Here is a 20,150-nt window from a genome sequence, read left to right on the forward strand (position 1 = left end):
GGCTAAAAATAATAAGATCCGTCCAAACCGCGACTTTACGTTCAATATTAACCGAGATATCGCCCTTTGAAAAGTCGGGTTTTTGACGTCATCCACCGCGGTAGTGACACCGTTGGTCTCTTCCACCTTGTTTTCATTAGTAACACACATTTGCTCTGGTTCCTCAACGTGAAACTCGGACGAATGATATTAGCGCCTGCAAGACTGTGAGAAGACTTCACGCATTGCGCCAAACAGCGTGATCCACATATTAGCGCCTACAAGACTGCATGAATACTTCTCGCATTGCGCCAAAAGCAGTGAAGTCGGTCAGTTGGCGTGAAACGCATATTAGCGTCTACAAGACTTCGAGTTCAGTCGGTGGTACGCATATTTGCACTGGTTGTGCAACGTAAAACTCGGATGAAAGGAAAGTGGAAGAAACCAAGAGTGTCACTACCGCGGCGGATGACGTCAAAAACCCGACTTTTCATAAGGCGAGATCTCGGTTAATACTGAACGTATAAAGTCGCGGTTTGGACAGAGCTGTTATTTTTAGCTAATCTACAAGAATCAAGCATCAAGTGACCAGCGTAACGGACCCATTGTGCGACGGTGAGACTGAAAATCGCGCATCTCGCTTTGCGACGTTGCAGCCTTCCTAATTTGGGGACGTGTTCATTGTCGCATGAATGAAAACGAAGGTCACTTCTTTTCACAGCGCTGAAATTGGATATAATTTCAAGCATCTGTAGTGAAAAAAGTATATTTTGTAATTTTTGGTTAATATTGAAATAAAAACACAAACTACCCGAATTCTGTGTCACCTTCAGTACAGCTTGATTTGCATTTGGGGCAGAGAACAATAAAAAACCGAGAAAACCCAAGAGCCAACTGGAGCGCTTGCATGATTTTATTTTCCACTTCCCGTGTTAACCAAAGTTGTGTGTTATTATTTATCTCAGCGGACCACATGCTCAGCATTTATTGAAAAAGAAACAAAAATGAATAACATAATAAACAGGGCTTCGTCGACTGATCAAAAACATCCTAATTCAATTTTTATATGCAGTTATGGTAGTTATCTTATAATGTTGAGAAATATACAGTAACCTTTTACAATTTAGTTAGAAAATTATTTATTTTTATTATTACACAACAATTACACAACAATAATATACTTCTTATTTTAACTAACTTTATGCGAATATTGTTTTTCTTGATTTTTATGTCGAAATTAAACTTAAGTGTTACATCTACAGACGGAAACTCTAGGTTCGTCTTGTAAGTTTAAGTTTAAATTAAATATCAATTGCTAAAAATCGCAAACACGACGTATCTTCGATTGCGACATTGCAGACTTCTTGCCATACTCCAATTTTTCTTTAGAAAACTAGTAAATGTAATTTATTGTAAATTTCATTTATTTTTCTTCTGTGTTGGAAGACTATTCTGTATGAATTCCAAGTTCTTAAGTCGGCTTGTCTCTCTTTGAAAAAAATGAAATAGTAGCGGAGATTTTGAAACACTCCAATTAAGATGTGTGGTTTCGTACTTCGACCATCGATATTGTTTAGAACTTCTACCCTACTTTACATTTACAATCATCTTTACCATAAAATCCTCGAAATTTGGATGAGCCGTGTTGCATCACGGCAGTGTTGCAAAATGGTGTGAAGTCCACAAATGTCAACGATAGTAATTTCGCAATTTGCATCTGCGATGCCTTTGTGAAAATACTTTTAGTATAAAATTTGCACCATCTGGCAACACTGAAAATAAGTCGCATGGATCTGGAGTCCAGACTCTTGATAACATTAACAAGAAAAAATACACTTAATTTGATCCGATTTTTCCTTGAATCGAAGAGCCGAGCCTGTTGATTTAGGCGGATTTCCTTTTGATTCAAGCAAAGAGTCCGATTTAATTAAGAGTATTAAGCGCTCAGCCGATAGGCGGCGCTTTTTGATTTCGATTTGCCACTAGAGCTCTAGTATAGTAGGGCGCTCAAGCGGTCAAATGGCGCACCAACTCATCGATGCACGGAACGTCATTTAGGAAAATTTATTTTTTGATTACCTCATAATAGCTCTGTGAATACGATTAAATGCAAATTAGCGTGAGAAATAAATAACAGTCCTAAAACTCTCTTCGCTATTTTTCTTGTGAATGTTTTCAAGATTCTGGACTCTGGATCCAAGCGACTTTTTTCCATTGAAATATGCCTTGATGCAACACGACACACACGAGCTCAGAGGTTGTTATGGTAAAAACAATTATAATTGCAAAATGCACTGTCAAAAACCGCCCAGAACTAATAACCGTAGCCATTCGTGGCGCCAAAGAAAACCGGAGCGCCTGCAATGGAGATGTTACATGTGTGAGGGATTTGCGATTTGACCATTGATTCTTATGTACAAGTTCGCGAGCAACACGATGATGCCAGTGGTTTTCTCTGAAATCATCTCCCAAGCTCAAAAAAAGCTCTCGAGTTGAGGAAAAAATGGAGGGGATATCCCACCCTACCCTGAGAGTCCACCTCTACATCATAACAAACTCTCCATGCAAAGATAAGGAACAAATACATTAGCAGGGTTGCCGTGTTTTCAGTTTTAGAGTCCCCAAATAAAGTGGCAGCCTTGTCAATGTATTTGCTCCCTATCTTTGCATGGAGAGTTTGTCTTGATGTAGAGGTGGGCTCTCATAGCGTGGGATATCCCCTCCATTTTGGCCTCAACTTGAGAGTTTTTTTTTTTGAGCTTGGGAGTTAATTTCAGAGAAAACCAGTGGCACCATCGTGTTTCTCGCGAACTTTTACATAAGAATCAATAGTCAAATCGCAAATCCCTCACACATGCAACATCTCCATTTTTCGCTTATGCAACACGGATATCCCGAGAACACGAATAGGTAGATTGAGGATTGCAGCGACCTGGGAAAGTTGGCAACTTTTGAGCGCTCGTACAGCGTTCCGCCTCAGCATGGCAGTGCCAGGACGAGTAACTACATCAGTCTTCGAGTGTGTGATATTAGTACCCAATAAACCCATTGAAATCGCACCGAGTCTTTTTGATTGAATATAAAAATGAACACTCGCGGATCAGCGCGCTGCGCCGGAACTTGCGGAGGTACCCCGCCCGCGGCCCGCGGCCTCCTCTTTCGCAGACGTCATTACAATTTATTTCGCAACGTAAGTACATCGTCGGGTGGAGGATTCGATGAGATAGGGGAAATTAGATTTTCGAGGGGCTGCCTGTTCGGAACGACGTAAGCGGAGGCACTAGAAATCGAGGGTGCTTAAAAGCGTACAGGGTACAGGGCGTCGCACGGTGGATCGAGTCAATCGGAGAGGTCAGACAAAATCTGGAAAACGGGATGTTGTAGTTTTTCTAGCCAACGTGCGTAAAAAATTCAGCTTAAAGCTGAAATCTCATCACAGAGGGAAAAAGCTCACACACAAGTACAATTTACCCGCAAAGAGATATGCTGAGATATGCTGGTTTGTGTAAAATCTGGAAACTTTAAAAGCTTACATTTTCGGTGGGGAAAATTCAAGAGTGGCTCTATTTTCCGTGTGGGTTTACCGTGAAAATTCCTTTTCGGAACACCCCATGAAATTGAATTTGTGACTATTTAAACATCAACATTTGAAAGGAAAGGTATCGATGAGGGCCTTGTTTGCCCCCCCCCCCCCCCCCCCCTAGAATCTGGGAATTCATGCGGGTTTTCCTAGTTGACTCGATTTAGTTAACAGAAATAATCATGATTTAGTCCAAAGACCGCTGGATACCTGTTAAACGGTTGCCTGAACATAGGTCTGCAGGCACATTTTACCGAAAAATGCGTGGTTTTCTATATCACTCCAAGGCTTTTTTGGCGCCGAGCACGTCGTCTAGCTAAAACGAGCTTTTGATATTTTACTAAGGAGGCTTTGGGACACATTTTAACCCCGGTTTGGTTTTAGTTAGGCGATGTGCTCCAGGGGGCCCAAAAAGGCCCTTATAGATACCCCTCTTTTTTGCCAAATATTCATGCCCGACTCCTTCTATTTGCTCGTCCCACTGTGCGTCGTTGCCGGCTATTCACGGCGCAGTCGAATGCCGAGCGACATTCTGCCGTGCTAAGGAAAAACGCCGTACGAACCTTCAGGCGTTGCCAATTTCCTCTGATAAAACGCGAATTTCCTGGTAAATTCATGAATATTTTCCCCCTAATCTTTCAGATAATTTAGTTCGCAATTTTACCTAAAGATTCTGAAAATTTCAAGGGAAAATATTGATAACTTTTCTGAAAAATAAACATTTTATGGAAGAAAATTTGGCAACTCTCGAATGTTCATACGGCGTTCTTTCTTGCACGGCAGCATTAATCGATGTTGCTGCGGTGTAAGCAAGAGGCCTTTGACAATGATGTCATCACTTACACTGCCGGGTTAACGAAGAACGCCACACGTGAATTTGTGCATTGCCAAATTTTCTTAGACCATGGGACCCAGTGGCGTGGCGTGAATTGCGATGTATCGATTGTTTTGCCATTTAAAGGAATGGTATCGATCCTTTTCCATAGTTTTAAATGGCATAACAATCGATATATCACAAAGTACGCCACGCCACTGATGGGACCACGCCATCAGTCCGTTGCACGACCCAACCTCCCAAGGGTGCTTCGCGGACCCATCCCTAAAACTCTATACACCTCTTTGGTGCAACACGACTTACTTATCTTTCAAGAAAATTCCATCTTCTTATACCTGAGCCGGATGAACCTCTTGATTTTCCTCAGCTAAAGGCTCTTAGATTTTTCCTGTGTACGATAACTTCGCGATGGCGCCGGCGTGCCGCGGCGCTTCAAACTACTATTTTGCCATGAAGGTGTTGCATAGTATCATACAAGATTGAAGGCACCCCAACGTATCATGATTGATGGCATCTTTCAAAAGCGCGAAGTTCCCTCGCAAATTAAGTCGAGTGACGACGAAAAAAAGAGAGCTGTAGTCGAAAAACTTGCTAAGTCCTAGTATCTGGATCCAGTAACGTTAAGCATGATTTTTGACCTTAATTAGAGGAAACAATGACTTGATTCAAGCTCAAATTGCTCAAATTTACCGCCGAGAAGATTTCCTTATAAATTAATTTCAAGTTTTTCCTTATAAATTCATTTTTTTTTCACTTATAAATTAATAAAGAAAATAATGCCTGTTTAGAGAAAAAAGGATGCTTAAATAGAAAGAAAAGTCACTTGGATCAAGCAGAAACCCGCTTTCATTCAGCTATTTTATTCTTGATTCAAAATAAAATCTTCTTGACGGCATACTCAAGAATGTTTCTGCCTAAATCGAGTCACATTTTTCTCTAGTGAAATTCAAAAATTATGCTGAACGTTATTAAATACGGATGCTAGGACTAAATGAAGTTTTTTAGATCATCGCTCTCTTTTTGTAACGTAGTATCTTGATTTATTTTGCAAGGAAAGCTCTGTAACCTTAAAGGAAGCTTGTCATTCTTGATAAGTTGGAGCACCTTCAATATAGTATGATACTGTGCAACACCTATGTCGCGAAATAGTCGCTTGAAACGCTGTAGCACTCCGCGGCGCGGCGGGCGACCAGCGTGACATGCGCATAGGCGCCTACAAACCTAACAGGGATACTTCACGCATTGCGCAACGCGTGAAGTATCCCGTTAGGTTTGTAGGCGCCAGTGCGCATTTCGCTGTGTGTTAGGTTCTAATATTTAAACTCGCGGAGTCAGCGTTTTTCAACTCATGATTTTGAAATGTTTGCACGCTCTGCACGGATTATTCTCATTTAAATTGATGAAAAAAAAATCGTATTAAAGGAAAATATAACGTGTGTTTGAAATATTAAGGTGGTTCCGTGTCTTATTTCATGATTTCCAAAGCTTTTTAATTTTTCTTTTATATTTTGTGCTTTTACTGTGCTGCAGCGTGGTGTATTCGCAACCAAACGCTCAAAATTGGACGTGTTTGATTGTAAAAGATCGATGTAAAAGTGGGTTAAAACCAAAGATTGCGTTCTCCTTGGTTTTTTCTCTCTCTTTTTCATTTTTGTATAGTTCCTTTCAACACAAGTACGGTTCATTGAGATTAAGATCGATGCCATCGCCTTGAAAAGGTTTTACAAATATTTGCCACGTTTTAAAAATATAATGTTTTTAAAATGAAGTAATATTATCATTTAAAAAAAGTTATAAATATACAGTATATTTTAAATCGACAATTTTATAGATAGAAATAAAACCGAATATTCACCAATGAAAATTTGAAAGATGAATCAAAAGAAGAAAGTAATTTCATTTAAAAAATGAGTTACCATAACAACACCTTCTCTCTCAATTTTCTAATTCGATATTGTCAATATAATTTTACACCAGGACTGGAACATAACCTATGGACTAAGTCACTGTTTCTTATTTTACGCCTGGACGTAAATTACTGGACTGAACAGGTGCCCGGACAAAAAATCGTTGATGGAATGTCCTCAAACCGTAGGTACATGCCTAGGGGCCAGGCATGGTGCAAATTTAGGCATGCTGATAGATGTTTTCTCATCAAAATTACACTTAAAACGCGATTCCCGAAACAAAAATTACTGAAATTAATCCCTAACTAAGATATTTAACGCGCACATTCAAACTTCCCGCGCATGAAAAAACAAAAGCGGATGTAGGTAAAATCGCGTACTAGCCAATACCATAGGAGTCTTTATGCTATGAAAATATGACAACATGGATCTCGGTGTTTCAGTTTAGCTGTAACATGTTATTGACACTGTTAAGAAGACAAGATGGGGAAGGAACAGTGCTCGATTCGGGGACTTGCTGCCAAAACTGCTGTAGTGCACAAAATGACTCAGGTAGACAATTTTTCCCCTCTTTTTTTCGTGTTTTTTAATTGGGCGTGTGCGTCCGTGGAATTCAAATTTCCCTCAACCAGTCTGAAGTAAAGACGTTAATCTATTGGTTAATTTTGGTATTTTCTCTTTTTTTTGTGCGCGCGAATCGAGTTCTATGTGAAATTTCGGATGGGAAGTATGTAACAGAATGCTTACCGTTCCGCCCAATAGGTTATGGATTGTTTAGAAAAAATCAATTTCCGTAAACAAAAATCAATGTAGGCTGCATTCATTTAAGTGTAAAAACTGAGTTTTCTGAATATCGAATCGAAAAATTCGACTATCATATTAATTACCAGAATTGCCTTTCATTTAGCTGATAAGGAAAATTCTGTTTTCCGTGAAATTTCGATTATTTTTCGGAAAAAAAAAAACACCAAACACAATACAACCCTTGTGTGTAAAAAAAAAGACACTTAAAACGAAAGAGAATATGTCCGTATGATAGACATGAGCATATGAGGTAAGGTTTGGACGTCAAAAAAATCGGAGATATCGCAAAATTTCATTGATTCGAGGAAAAAATCGATCCGACTTAATCCATTTTTCTGATCAAAATTGATTCGATTAATCGATTTAATCGAAGAACCCGCATCCTTAGTATCTAATTTGGTGGTCCATTATACTCTACCCATGTCGCTGTTCTTTTTTTATCCTGCTCCTTCTTCTCTTCCTTTTTTCGTCCCAGCAAGCCTGCCACCGCGGCTCCTGAATCCGCAACTAATGCTGATTGACGTTCAAATGAAGCTGATAGAGGATGGTGGGGGCCGTGAGAAACTGGAGGAGAAAGAGGGGAGGGGAGCCTGATGCACAGGTGAGCAACCCTATGGGTAGTGACTCCAGTGCTGTCGCTTATTTCCGTGTGAATTTATCGTATGGTGCCTCTTCTGCAGAATCTCATCGAGAAAGGTATTTCCTCTGTTATCAGCAAACTTTTAGATCGAGTGAATTTGAAAGGGGCAGGTACAAAAAAGGGATTTCAGGCAGCCCGAAACATTTATCTGTAGCTCGATCTTTTTGGTATTTGCTCTATCTTCTGTTTTCTTTGATTTAAAAAAAACAAATTCTCATTTTTCTTTCATTTCAAAAATGAATTATTTACATCAAGAAAATATGTCTCAGAGAAAAAGGGTAAAAATTAAATCAAGTTATTTTTTTTCCATCGAAACAAATTAAATCGACCATTCATGACAAAGTTACAGTGTTATGTATTGAAAAATTCGTTTGAAAGTAGGAAAGGGCAGGTGCAAAATACCAAGGGATTTCAGGCAGCCCGGAACATTTATTTCCGAAGCTCTTCTTTTTCCGAGGATGTATACTGGAAAACTTGTTCAGGGACGTTTCTTTAATATAAAATGTTTCCTTTGATGTGAAAAAAAATTCTCATTTTTTTCATGTCAAAAATGATTTATTTACATCAAAAAATATTTCTCAGAGAAAAAAGGTAAAAATCAAATCAAATCAGTTTTTCCTATCAAAACAAATTAATTCGATCGTTAATGACAAGGCAAAAGTCTTATGTAATACAAAATTCATTTGAAAAAAATTATGCATTTCACTCAAAAAATCTTCTTTGGATAAAATAACTTTTCATAATTCAAAAAAATAAAACGTTTATATTTCACGTAACGTAAAGTCAAAATTCTTTTTTTTTTCTTTTCTTTTACAAAATACATTTATCTTATAAAAATTGAAGAAACTTTTCGAACCTTATTTCTGTGTTTTTGACATGGTCTAAACGCCAAAACTTCCGGCTGTCCAGTTCAAAGTCGCGTCCCTCTCCAATTAAAATTTAAGAAAGTTATCGAAGGGGAAAAAAGGAAGAAGATTTATGCCCTACTAGGTAGCGTTCACCGATGTATAAACAAAAACTTTTTTTGCACTGTAAGTGCACCTCCACACGCACTGAAAGATTGGTTGATATGGTGCCTTCAAATTCAACTGACGCAAAGAATTTTACACCAACAAAGATGTTGCATGTTTCAGTCTTCGGTCGCAGTGAATATTACATAAAATGTTTTAGTAAGTCTTCATTTTACAATGAGGAACCTCTATTTATAGTCCATTTACGTATGTGCATAAGGAAACTAAAGACAGATTTTTGGTTTCTTCAATGAACCTGAAATAACGTAAATTATTGTTACTCAATTTGTTACCCTACTGCAAAACCTAGTCCAATTGAAGCTACATTGAGACATTTTGGGCAATTTGTTTCCCTAACGCATCGTGCAAGCTTGGGTTATTTTGTGTTTTACTTCCCATATTAACACAAAATGTCGGTTATTTTCTCTTACCGTGTATATTCCCTGTTTCCAAAAAGCTCCTCAATTTAAGAGAGCTGGTTTGACATTGCGATATTTGTTCACTTTCAGCCACTTACGTGTGTTAGCTCGTCTGCTAAAACCGAAATGTGCCTTATATCGATACATGAAATCATATTCCAAGCAGTGGCTTGGCGTGCTTTGCGATAAATCGATTAATATGTTAGTAAAACCTATAGAAAAGAATCGATTAATAGGGCGTTCGCAACGTACACCTCAATAATCGATACTTTACCATAGCTTTAAATGGGAAAATATCAAAAATCGATCAGTCACTCCTTGCCACTGAATCCAAGTTCTTATTTGAGAAAGCACGGAGGAAGAAGTCGTTATTTTTAGCGTGAGATGAGTCGACGAGTACGATGAAAAGACAAAATCTTCCATCACCAGCAAAAAAGATATCCCTGTAGGTACTAAGAGTTGAGAGAAGTATCATAACTTCTCAATACTGCCGTGCAACGCAAAAACACCGTAAACGCCATTTTACATTTTATGGAAACAATGTATCATAGCAGAAAAAACCTGTGTGCCTTGGAAAAATGTTTTTACAGAATTTTTTCGCAAATACTATCAAGAACTTGACCTGAATTTTTATTTATTTTTTTTTTTGGTGGTTTAGTGGCTTATATTTCATTGGGACCTACAGCCATCGATAGACAGTATTTATTGTCCTTAGACATCATGGGATTTAGGCACATCCATGCTCCAGGCTTTCAAATTTTCAGGGATTAAGGCCGAGTGGAATCTGTTTCTGCAGATCCACTCGTCAGTTCCATGAAAATTTGTCGCCACCACCGAGATTCGAACCCGGGACCTATTGACCTAGAGTCAGACGCGCTGACCACCAGGCCAACCTGGCCGGCAACCTGGAAATATAAGATGCATGAGTAATACAGTTTTAATTTTATAAAGTGTTAAGCTCCAAAAAACGAGGGAGAATCTTGATGGATTTACGGGGTTCTTGCGTAGCACGGCAGAATATACGCTTTGGTAATTACGTGCTTTTTCAAATCGCTCAATGTTGATTTGGACGTATTTCTATCAAACGGAACTATGTGCATTATGACGTGAGCCCTGTTATGCGTGTATTCTTATTGGTCTCAGGGCTCATGTCTTAATGCACATAGTTCCGTTTGATATAAATACGTCCATTTGTAACTTCTGCTCCATGACGAGCATCCGTGAGATAATCGTGTGAACCGATGATTACAGCATCCTCGTCAGTTCTGCAGACTGCGGGTTCAACGAAAGAAAACGTTTAACAGCGCTGTGTAATACGGGACTGCACCGCCGTTGCTATGTGTACTTTCAGGGAAATCTTAATCTGTACATCGTTTGCCGTCTGTATCTCTCAGGTAATTGCCAAACAAGATGTTCTTAGGGTTGAGAGGGTCTTCTATAGTTTCGGACACGTGCAAACATTGAGGAAAAATGAAGAATTTGAGCTGCTGGCTTCAAGTTTCCCACCTCGTTTAAGTTTATAAAATTAAACGAGGTGGGAAACTTGCAACGAAAATGTTTGTAAGAGGCCAAAAACGAAAAAAATATCTTGCACCATAAATGTTATTTATATTACGTGAATGTGATTGAAGCTTTAAATGAGAGTGAGGGATATATCGACGGTGAAACTACCAAACCACGTATCTCGTTTGCGGTGTTTAAAAATCTCCGCTCGCATTTTATTCTTTTGAAGTAGACCAAATCAATATCATTCCTTGAAATTTTCACAGAATTTTCTCCGCACGAAGAGGAAAAATCACGGAAATTTTCAAGACTGGCCGTTAAGTAGCTTTTCATTTAAAAAATAAAGTATGACAGGAAGTCTGCGACGTCGCAAACCGAGATACGTGGTTTGGTAGTTTCACCGTCGATATGTATGAAAGTTTCGTTGTCTCCAAAAAAACGGACTTTAAACTTTAAATATTGCACCATTTTCTTGATTCGGAGAAATCTCGTAATCTCGTCGGTTTTTGTGATTGAGAACTAAATTTTTGAGGTGTGCTTATTTTTGCAACTTTCAATTTGAAATAAGTTCGGTCTAAAACTACTAGTGTATTTTAACCACCCATATGTCACTAACCTTATCCTCACTTAATTAAATTAATTTATCCTTACTTCATGGATTATTTAATTTGATCTTACTGGCTATAATTAAACTTAATATCAAATTAACTTGGCCTATAATCGCTTTTTTTTTCTTTTATATATAAAAAAATGTATTCAAACAACATCTCTCTTACAATTTTCAGAGCTGTTCCCAAAACAATTATTTTGGGTGGTTACATTTTTTTTTCTTCCTAAAAATATGCAGCTAAATAAAATATAGATTAGATGGGAACGAGCAGTATCCGCTGATTTTGACCATTTTCGTTTCAGTTGCTAATATTATGCAAAGCAGACCAAGATGTAACGTATAATTTCACGGCATTAAGTGACGCTGATATAGTTTCGTATGGAAAGGACCTTCTCTTGAAACCGAAGGATGAATTCAAGGAATACGGCAAGGAACTGATCAAGCGATATTACTCTGCCGCGAGAGTTTTCGATGTTGTGAATGCTACTATCCATGAAGCCAAAAGATTTGCAGCCGAGAAGAATCAGGTGCGTTACTTGCCGATAATTAACTTTCAAAAAGCAAATCTTAAAGCGAAAGGTGCCGATTTCGTTTAACCTAGAAGCAGAAGCGGATCCAGCAAATTGTCAACACTGGATTTTCTCCATTTAAGCCTATGTTAAATAATCGATTCTTGTCGGAGCACAGCCCCTCCAAAGATCGATACATTTCCATAGGTTTCCATGGAGAAAAAACAATGTTGCCAATTTGCTGGATCCGCCGATGAACTGAAGGCGTGCCATGCTCTGACACGAAGTGCGGTGATTGCCTTCAATTTGAGGGGCGGACAGTGGATCGAGTCAGTAGGAAAGATCTGACAAAGTTTGGAAACTTTAAACGTTTATATCTCCGTTTAGACAAACTTTGAGGTTCCAAAATCGGTTTTCTCGTGAAATTTTCTTCAAGAGGCATCCCTTAAAGTTTAAAATGTGACGAAATAAAAATCAAAATTTGCAGTTTTTGTCAAAAATTGTATGCCCGACCTCTCTAATTGACTCGATCTACTGTTGGGCGATGCAAAACATAGTCCTGCATGTCAAAGAAGTAGATTCCTCCTGGATCTACTAAAGTATATTTAAGTAACACTATCTTGCGGATCCAGGAAACAAGAGTTCCAGGCTAGATGTGATCACTTGAAAGATATGATCCGAACAACAATTTAATTAAATTTTAACAAACTGACGGTGAAATTACCAGACCACATATCGTCATCGTCCGGCCAAAGTATCACAAGCGCCATGCGACGTTTCAAAATTTCCGCCGCCATTTTATTTTTTAACAGAGAAATTGTTGGTTGAATCAGTTTGTAAATTTCACTGAATATTATCGGTAGAGAGAGAACACAAAGAAAACTCAGCGAAATTTTCGGACAGCTTCGTTGAACAATTTCTGTGTGAAAAAAAAATGGCGACGAAAATTTGTGAACGTCGCATGGCGCTTGCGATACTTTGGTCGCGGAAGGTGTCGATATCTCGTTTGCGGTATTTAAATACTTCCGCTTCCGGTTTAATTTTTTGAAGGAGAATGAATCAATATCATTCCTTGTAGTTTCCACAGATTTTTCTTCGCGCAGAGAAGAAAAATCACGCAAGTTTTCAAAACTAACGTTGACTAGTTTTCTATTTGAAACATGAAGTATGACAGGAAGTCCACAACGTCACAAACTGTGAAACGTGGCCTGGTATAGTTTCATCGTTGATATATAGCACGTTACCTTTTACGGTTCTTCAAGGGGTCACAATGGCCACTAACATAGTCGCAAGAGCACATCGACGGTGAAACTACCAAACCACGTATCTCGTTTGCGGTGTTTAAAAATCTACGCTCACATTTTATTTTTTTTGAAGTCGACCAAATCAATATCATTCCTTGAAATTTTCACAGAAATTTCTCCGCACGAAGAGGAAAAATCACAGAAATTTTCAAGACTGGACGTTAAGCGGTTTTTCATTTAAAAAATAAAGTATGACAGGAAGTCTGCGACGTCGCAAACCGAGATACGTGGTTTGGTAGTTTCACCGTCGACATGCGCTATCAGTGGCGAGGCGTGAATGGTCGATTTATAGACATTTCCCCCATTTGAATGTATGATAAAAAATCGATTATCAGGGTGCACTGGAAAAAAAAAACACATTGGATCTAGAGTCCAGACTCTTGAAAACATTGACAAGAAAAAGGACTCTTGATTTAATCAGATTCAAGCTTAAATCAAAAGGAAATCCGCTCAAATTAAGAGGCTTGGTTCTTAATTTAAGCTTAAATCTGATTGAATCAAGAGTACTTTTTCCTGTCGATGTTTTTAAGAGTCTGGACTCTAGATCCGATGTGTGTTTTTTTCCAGTGTGTTCGTTGCGAACACCCTGTTTATCGATCCTTTTCCAAAGGTTTAAATGGCAGATGAAACGATACCTACATCGGAAAGCACGGCACGCCACTGCGTTTTTGGCAAAAGTATAGTGGTGCAAATCAAAACAATGCTCTCGCTGAAATGACTTTATTCGGTGAAAACTTTAATTCCTGTAATTTTTCAGACACTAACTGACCAAGACCCAGTCTGGAAAGCTCTGAACGAAACGGTCGAACATTCTGGGGAAAATCTGTCGAAACTGAACACAACAGTGACAGCGTTCAACAGCGCGGCCGAGCGACGAGGCGAAATAAAAGCCATCATAAAAGCAGTGGAGGCTGGAGCTAAGTACTTCACCCAAGCTTTCAAAGGAAGCAAAGGCGACAAGAAGAAAGATTCCTCGAAGCCGAAGGATCATACGGTGCTGGGTGCTTCTCCGTCTCTTTCCCACTGTCCGTCTGTTCCTCAGCAGTGTAGCTGTCCCCCAGTCCAGAAGTGTAGCTGTCCACCGGTTCAGAAGTGTAGCTGTCCGCCAGTTCAGCAATGTAACTGTCCTCCTATAAATCGACCATCCGGTGTCTATGGACAGCCACCATCGAAAGATAAAACCAAGCCGCCAATGAACAGTGGATCGCGACCTGCCCAATACACCGGCTAAAAACTACCAAGAATAGGGTTAAAGTAGGTTCTTTGACTTGATTTTCACGAATATATTCTCTCAATCTCCAGGCACGGAATCATGTGCTAGTATTTTTTTGCACCCGCAAACACTCAGGCAGTCCAGTGTTATAGCCCTTAAATAATGAAAAAAATTTTGGACCTGTAAAGGTTAAAAGGAACCTTAAAATGTGTGCGTATTCATGCATAAATCACAACAAGAAAAATATTTGTGCCAGAGAGATAGCTTAGATGCATAGCTATGTAGCTTGTATGCTATGGCCATGAAACAACTTTTGCTGAAATAAATTTTCTCTTGCTCAGTTATTTTATTCCTATTTATTTCTTCAATTCATTAACTTCTTAACCTGATTATTCATTCATTTTTATTCATTCTATCATACGAAAATAAGGGGTCACAAAGACTTCATACATATCGATGGCTCAAGTCGAAAAATGCCTATTTTAGATTGCGACGCAATCGCAATCGATCGTAAGTCTTCGCTCGTGTTTTATTTTCTGAAAAACAAGCCAACAGTTTCTATTGAAATTTTCTGTGAATTCTCCACATTCATTGCAAAAAAAACCCGCAAAATTATAATGAATCATTTTAATTAATTTCCTTCTCACAGTTCCAAACTTAATCGGAGATTTTTACACGTTGCAATTGAGACTAATTAATCAACCTGATACTTATGAATGAAATTCACAATAAAAAAAAAAAAAAATTGAAAAAGTATGTATTTTTATTTTTTCATATTGGAACATGTTCATTTGAACATGAAATATAATGCCTTTCTTCACCCTTGCGAAATACACCAGTGAATCATCCTCTCATTCTTTGGAATAGTAACACGATCCAAAATTTGCATACTTTCAATGGAGATGTTGTATGTGTGAGGAATTTGCGATTTGACTAATGATTCTTATGTAAAAGTTCGCGAGAAACACGATGGTGCTACTGTTTTTTTTTTCTGAAATCAACCCTCAAGCTCAAAAAAAGCTCTCAAGTTGAGACCAAAATGGAGGGGATATCCCACGCTATCCTGAGAGTCCACCTCTACATCAAAACAAACTCTCCATGCAAAAATAGGGAGCAAATACATTAGCAGGGTTGTCGTGTTTTCAGTTGTAGAGTCCCCAAATCAAGTGGCATCCCTGTCAATGTATTTGCTCCCTACCTTTGCATGGAGAGTTTGTCTTGATGTAGAGGTGGACTCTCAGGATAGCGTGGGATATTCCCTCCATTTTGGCCTCAACTTGAGAGATTTTTTTGAGCTTGGGAGTTGATCTCAGAGGAAACCAGTGGCACCATCGTGTTTCTCGCGAACTTTTACATGAGAATCAATAGTCAAATCGCAAATTCCTCACACGCAACATCTCCATCAAAGCATTTAAAAATCTCGAAAACTCGCATAAACGTGGCAAACGTATGATGACGTTCATTGCTTTTTGCCGCGGAATATTGCCTCTAACGATCTGAAAAAAACCCATCCGAAAACATGCACGGTAAATTGACAAAGTTGTAATGATTGTCAGAGCGCACTGCGTTTTAATACGCACGTACTATGGGTACTCGAAACTATTCTCTGCATGAAAGAGGCAATGCGCCCACTGAAGAAGCAGCCTCTTTTCAACTCACGAGATGAGTCGCTCGATCTTTTTATTGTAAAGCTGAGCCAAGATCTTCGCGCTTCGGCGTGTGGGTATGGACAACCATGCCGTGCTGAGGAAGAACGCCGTATGAGCCTTCAGACGTTGCCAAGTTTCCTTTGATAAAACCCGAATTTACTGGGAAATTGGGCCTGTTGCATGCAAGAGATACAGCCGTGCGAATAGACTTTTTAGAGGGTAAATGACACGAAAATTACGATGGTCACATTAAAAAAGTCTGAAATACACTCCTTACTGCGCAATTTGCGTTGTTAGGAACGCGCTTTTTCAAATTTCCCACGTCTGGGGGCAGTTTTCTAACGGAAACAATTAACGGCAACTCCCGGCTATTTCCGGTCAACTAAAACTGACAACATAACCTAAAAATCGGAGCTCGTGATATCGTGAAATGAAATGTAGGAGGATTGCGTTGGATATTTAAAAGTTGATCGATTTGGTTACCGCATAAAGCGTATATGGACCACTATAAGAGATCACGTTGGGTTTGTAAACAAACTGAAGGAAAAAATAACAACAACAACAACGACTCGGCATCTTCCGGAAATCACCGAGCCCGCCGTTTGCTCGTTTCCGGTGATTAGAAAACTGCCCCCAGACGCGGGAAATTTGAAAAAGCGCGTTCCTAACATCGCAAATTGCGCAGTAAGGAGTGTATTTCAAACTTTTTTAATGTGACCATCGTAATTTTCGTGTCATTTAACCTCTAAAAAGTCTATTCGCGCGGCTGTATCTCTTGCATGCAACAGGCCCATTTTGTACGCACTTTAATCTAAAACATCTGAAAACTTTTGAGAAAAAATATACATAGATTTCATCAAAAATACATGTTTTATCCGGAGAAATTTGGCAACTCTCGAATGTTCATACGGCGTTCTTCCTTACTACGGCAGAGCAGGTGTCAAAACAAAAACCAGTGATACAGTACCTACCGACCGAAGCGAAAGTAAGAAACATAAATACACACATAAATAAAGGTGGAGAAATCGTGCTGGGTCCACACCATTTCACGGAGAAAACAAAGCCAAGAAGTTCCAAAAATTTCAATTAGCAGGCTGTCGCATTTACCGCAACGCATTTATTCATAGAGGTTCTCTATCTCCCTTTCTCCCATATTTTCGGTCTCTCTTTATCAATTTTCAAAACCAAGCATCGAGCAAGCTTCACTTACTCGTTGCTGTGACAGTCGAACGCATCTTTCTTCATTATACTTTTTATTACACAGCGTCACAAGATGGATTGATTGATAAAGCTCTCTCGAGGCTAAGCTCTAATTTCGTTACGAAGAGTTTCTCACTTCGGTTTTGACCATCTTGCACAGCCGTCCTCAGTGTTCCCGAAAGTCAGTCCATTGTATTTTAATGTAACGATTTCATCTCAAATACAAGCGAGTCCTACGTCACCCTATAACATCTGTTTTTATTCTTGCTCTCCCACATTCCGCCACGGATAGGAAATTTAGGTGTTTTCAGTCCGCCTAAAACCAGACATTTTTCACCATCCGCGGCAGAGGCGAAAAAATATATTTTTCAGCTCTAATGACTACCAGTCAGGACTACCAGAGGGGGGGGGGGGAGTTCAGCTTAGGCAGCTTGCGTTGGGATATTAAGTTGAGGTCACGCCGAGTGATCTGTAACGTTTTGGGTCTTTTTAGACTTCATAAGTATTTCACATGTGTGCATTTTCGTGAAATGATCGCAATGGACCACTAGACAAGGTACGAATTTAAGAATTCAGATACCTACATGTTTCTTAACCAAAATTTCACGTAGAACATGATTCGCGCAACGAAAAATTACTGAAACCTACTCCTAACGGAGATATTAACATTTTTCTTTCACATTTGTTACGAGGAATTTGAAGTACCCGCTCACAAGAGACTCAAAGCTCTACGTGAGTCAAATCGCGCACTACGACGGTTTCAGCAAGTTTCTCAGTCGAACAATGTTCATGTCTCACCATGTATTGTCCGAACTATGAGCAATTTGCTATAGCTGAGCTAAAGTGTCAAGATTGAGGTTGCCAGATTTTTATATCGCAGAGACTGTCATGCTAACGTTTAGCGCTCGATGTGAATCACGTAGAGCATTGAGTCTTCATGAGCGGGTGGTTTGAATTCACGCATCAAGAAGCATTGCATAGCTTCGTAAGGAGTTGATTTTCGTAATTTTCGTTGTGCGCATCGTGTTCTACGTGAAATTTTGGTTGAGAAACTTGTATCAGAATGCTGAAATTCGTACCTTGTCTAGTGGTCCATTGATCGTCCTCGAAAAAAATTAAATATGCCAGAGAACTTACGACGTCGCAAACCGAGATATTGTTTCATTGCCTTCATAGGCATTAAATTTCTGTGGATGAACTTGACACAATCTTTTGAGAGGAATTCATAAAGAGGAACATCAATAAAAATGAACAATCAGTACGCTAATACACCGAGAGTAACGAAAACCAAACGAAACGAAACAAACGGGAAATCGAAGTAAAAAACTGTGAGCTAAATACCTAATGAAAATAAAGAAAGTCGAAACTAAAAAACTTAAACTCACAAACTTAAATTGATTGAAATTGCCTACGCGTTTCGGGGTTCCCCGGCCCCGATTTTGATTTAAATTTGTGGGTTTGAGTTTTTTCGTTTCGACTTTCTTTATTTTCAATGAGTATGTTTCTAAATTTCCATGCAGACCCGAGTCTGGCATGGAAAGTCTGGAAATTTTTTGGACGTTCATAAAATACGTAACGCTGAAAAGTGGATTTTCCCCCCGTAACGTGCCGGTAACACAGGTTTACATCTTCCCCACTCTCTCTCTCCCCCCCCCCCTCCCAAAATGAAAGGAGGCACGACCCCGCTTTCCTCAAATTGGCATTTCGTGATGAATTTCGAGTGAAAAAGCGTCACCTCGTCAGTTTTTCATATTGAGTTTTCATCAAGTAATTGGAATTCTGCGCCGAATTAAGCGTTATTTAAAAAACTCTGGGCTTTCCTTTCCTTTATAACGCACCCGTAACGCAGACTCAAACTCCATTCTGCCCTAAAGCCAGGCCCGCCACATCCTTTCTCAGGCCCTAGTACCAGTTTTAAGGCCCGGGCCCCGGTTGAAGGACATTTCGACCACGATTTTTTATCCATGCACCTGGTTCTTCTGGTAGTTCATGTCCACGCGTTTTTTCGGCAGGGGAAGTCGTGCCGTAGTACCTTGATTTATTTTGCGAGGAAAGATTCGTACTCTCATAGGACGCCTATCATTCTTAAAATGTTGGAGCGTTTTCGATTTCGTTTGATACCGTGCAACACCTCTGTTGTGAAATAGTTGCTTGAGGCGCCGTGGCACGCTGCTGGCCAACTCCCAACGCGCATTGACGCCTACAAACCTAAGGGGATACTTCAAGCATTGCGCAATGCGTGAAGTATCCCCTTAGGTTTGTAGGTGTTAGTGCGCGTCTCGCGACGCGCCGGCAGTACGCCCCGCGCCGCTCCGCTCTGTGTTTGGCTGTAATATTTAAAATTGTGGAGGCGGCGTTTTTCTGCTCTTGATTTTGAAATTTTTGCACACTGTGCATGGATTTTCCTCATTTAAATTGATGAAAAAAAATATGTATTTGAGGAAAATGTAAAATATGTTTTGTAAATATTAAAATGGTTCCGTGTCAAATTTAATGATCCCCAAAGCTTTTTTAATTATTTATTTTATATTTTGTGCTTTTACTGTGCTGCAGCGTGTGTACGCGCAACCAAACGCTTAACATTGGACGTATTTGACTCTAAAAGATCGATGTACATACGGGTTAAAACTATTGATTGCAAGCTTCTCGGTTTTTCCCCCATTTTTATTCATTTTTGTATAATTTCTTACAACACAACTCTTATTTTCCGCGTAGACGTAAACTACTGGACAAAACAGGTGCGCGGGCAAAGAATCATTGACGGAATGTCCTGAAACCCGTGTTCCAAGCATAGAGGGAGTCCAGAAGCCTTCCTTAGGAAATTTTTAAAATTCAAATCTACTTGGACGCATTTTGAAGCTCCCATGACGGAGTTATCCCATCAGTTTCTGCATAGTAATTCCGCCTTTTTTTACTTCTGGCACAAAATACTTTTCGGATTGTTGCATTCAAAACATCTGGAAATTTTTTTCGGGGGGGGGGGGGCAG

General features: G+C 39.3%; 1 protein-coding gene and 1 long non-coding RNA gene across 3 annotated transcripts; one reads left to right on the top strand and one right to left on the bottom strand.

Annotated features, from left to right (window-relative positions):
- Window positions 1-7,667: 7,667 nt before the first annotated feature.
- LOC109042354 (uncharacterized) lies at window positions 7,668-14,668 on the top strand. The gene is made up of 4 exons (XM_019059041.2): window positions 7,668-7,801; window positions 10,426-10,568; window positions 11,590-11,814; window positions 13,858-14,668. Exons 2-4 carry the CDS (start codon window positions 10,512-10,514, stop codon window positions 14,329-14,331), a joined length of 756 nt encoding a protein of 251 aa, XP_018914586.2. The 5' UTR covers window positions 7,668-7,801; window positions 10,426-10,511; the 3' UTR covers window positions 14,332-14,668.
- On the bottom strand, window positions 13,847-18,733 carry LOC140225615 (uncharacterized). Of its 2 annotated transcripts, none has more exons than XR_011900636.1 (2): window positions 17,005-18,733; window positions 13,847-14,334 (listed from the first exon to the last, which is right to left on the bottom strand). It is a non-coding gene; the product is annotated as an uncharacterized lncRNA (long non-coding RNA). The 2 variants fall into 2 exon arrangements; XR_011900637.1 differs by having other exon boundaries at window positions 16,930-18,733.
- Window positions 18,734-20,150: the final 1,417 nt, after the last annotated feature.

This window comes from Bemisia tabaci, chromosome 10, assembly GCF_918797505.1.
Source record: "Bemisia tabaci chromosome 10, PGI_BMITA_v3".
NCBI classification, from domain to species: Eukaryota; Metazoa; Arthropoda; class Insecta; order Hemiptera; family Aleyrodidae; genus Bemisia; species Bemisia tabaci.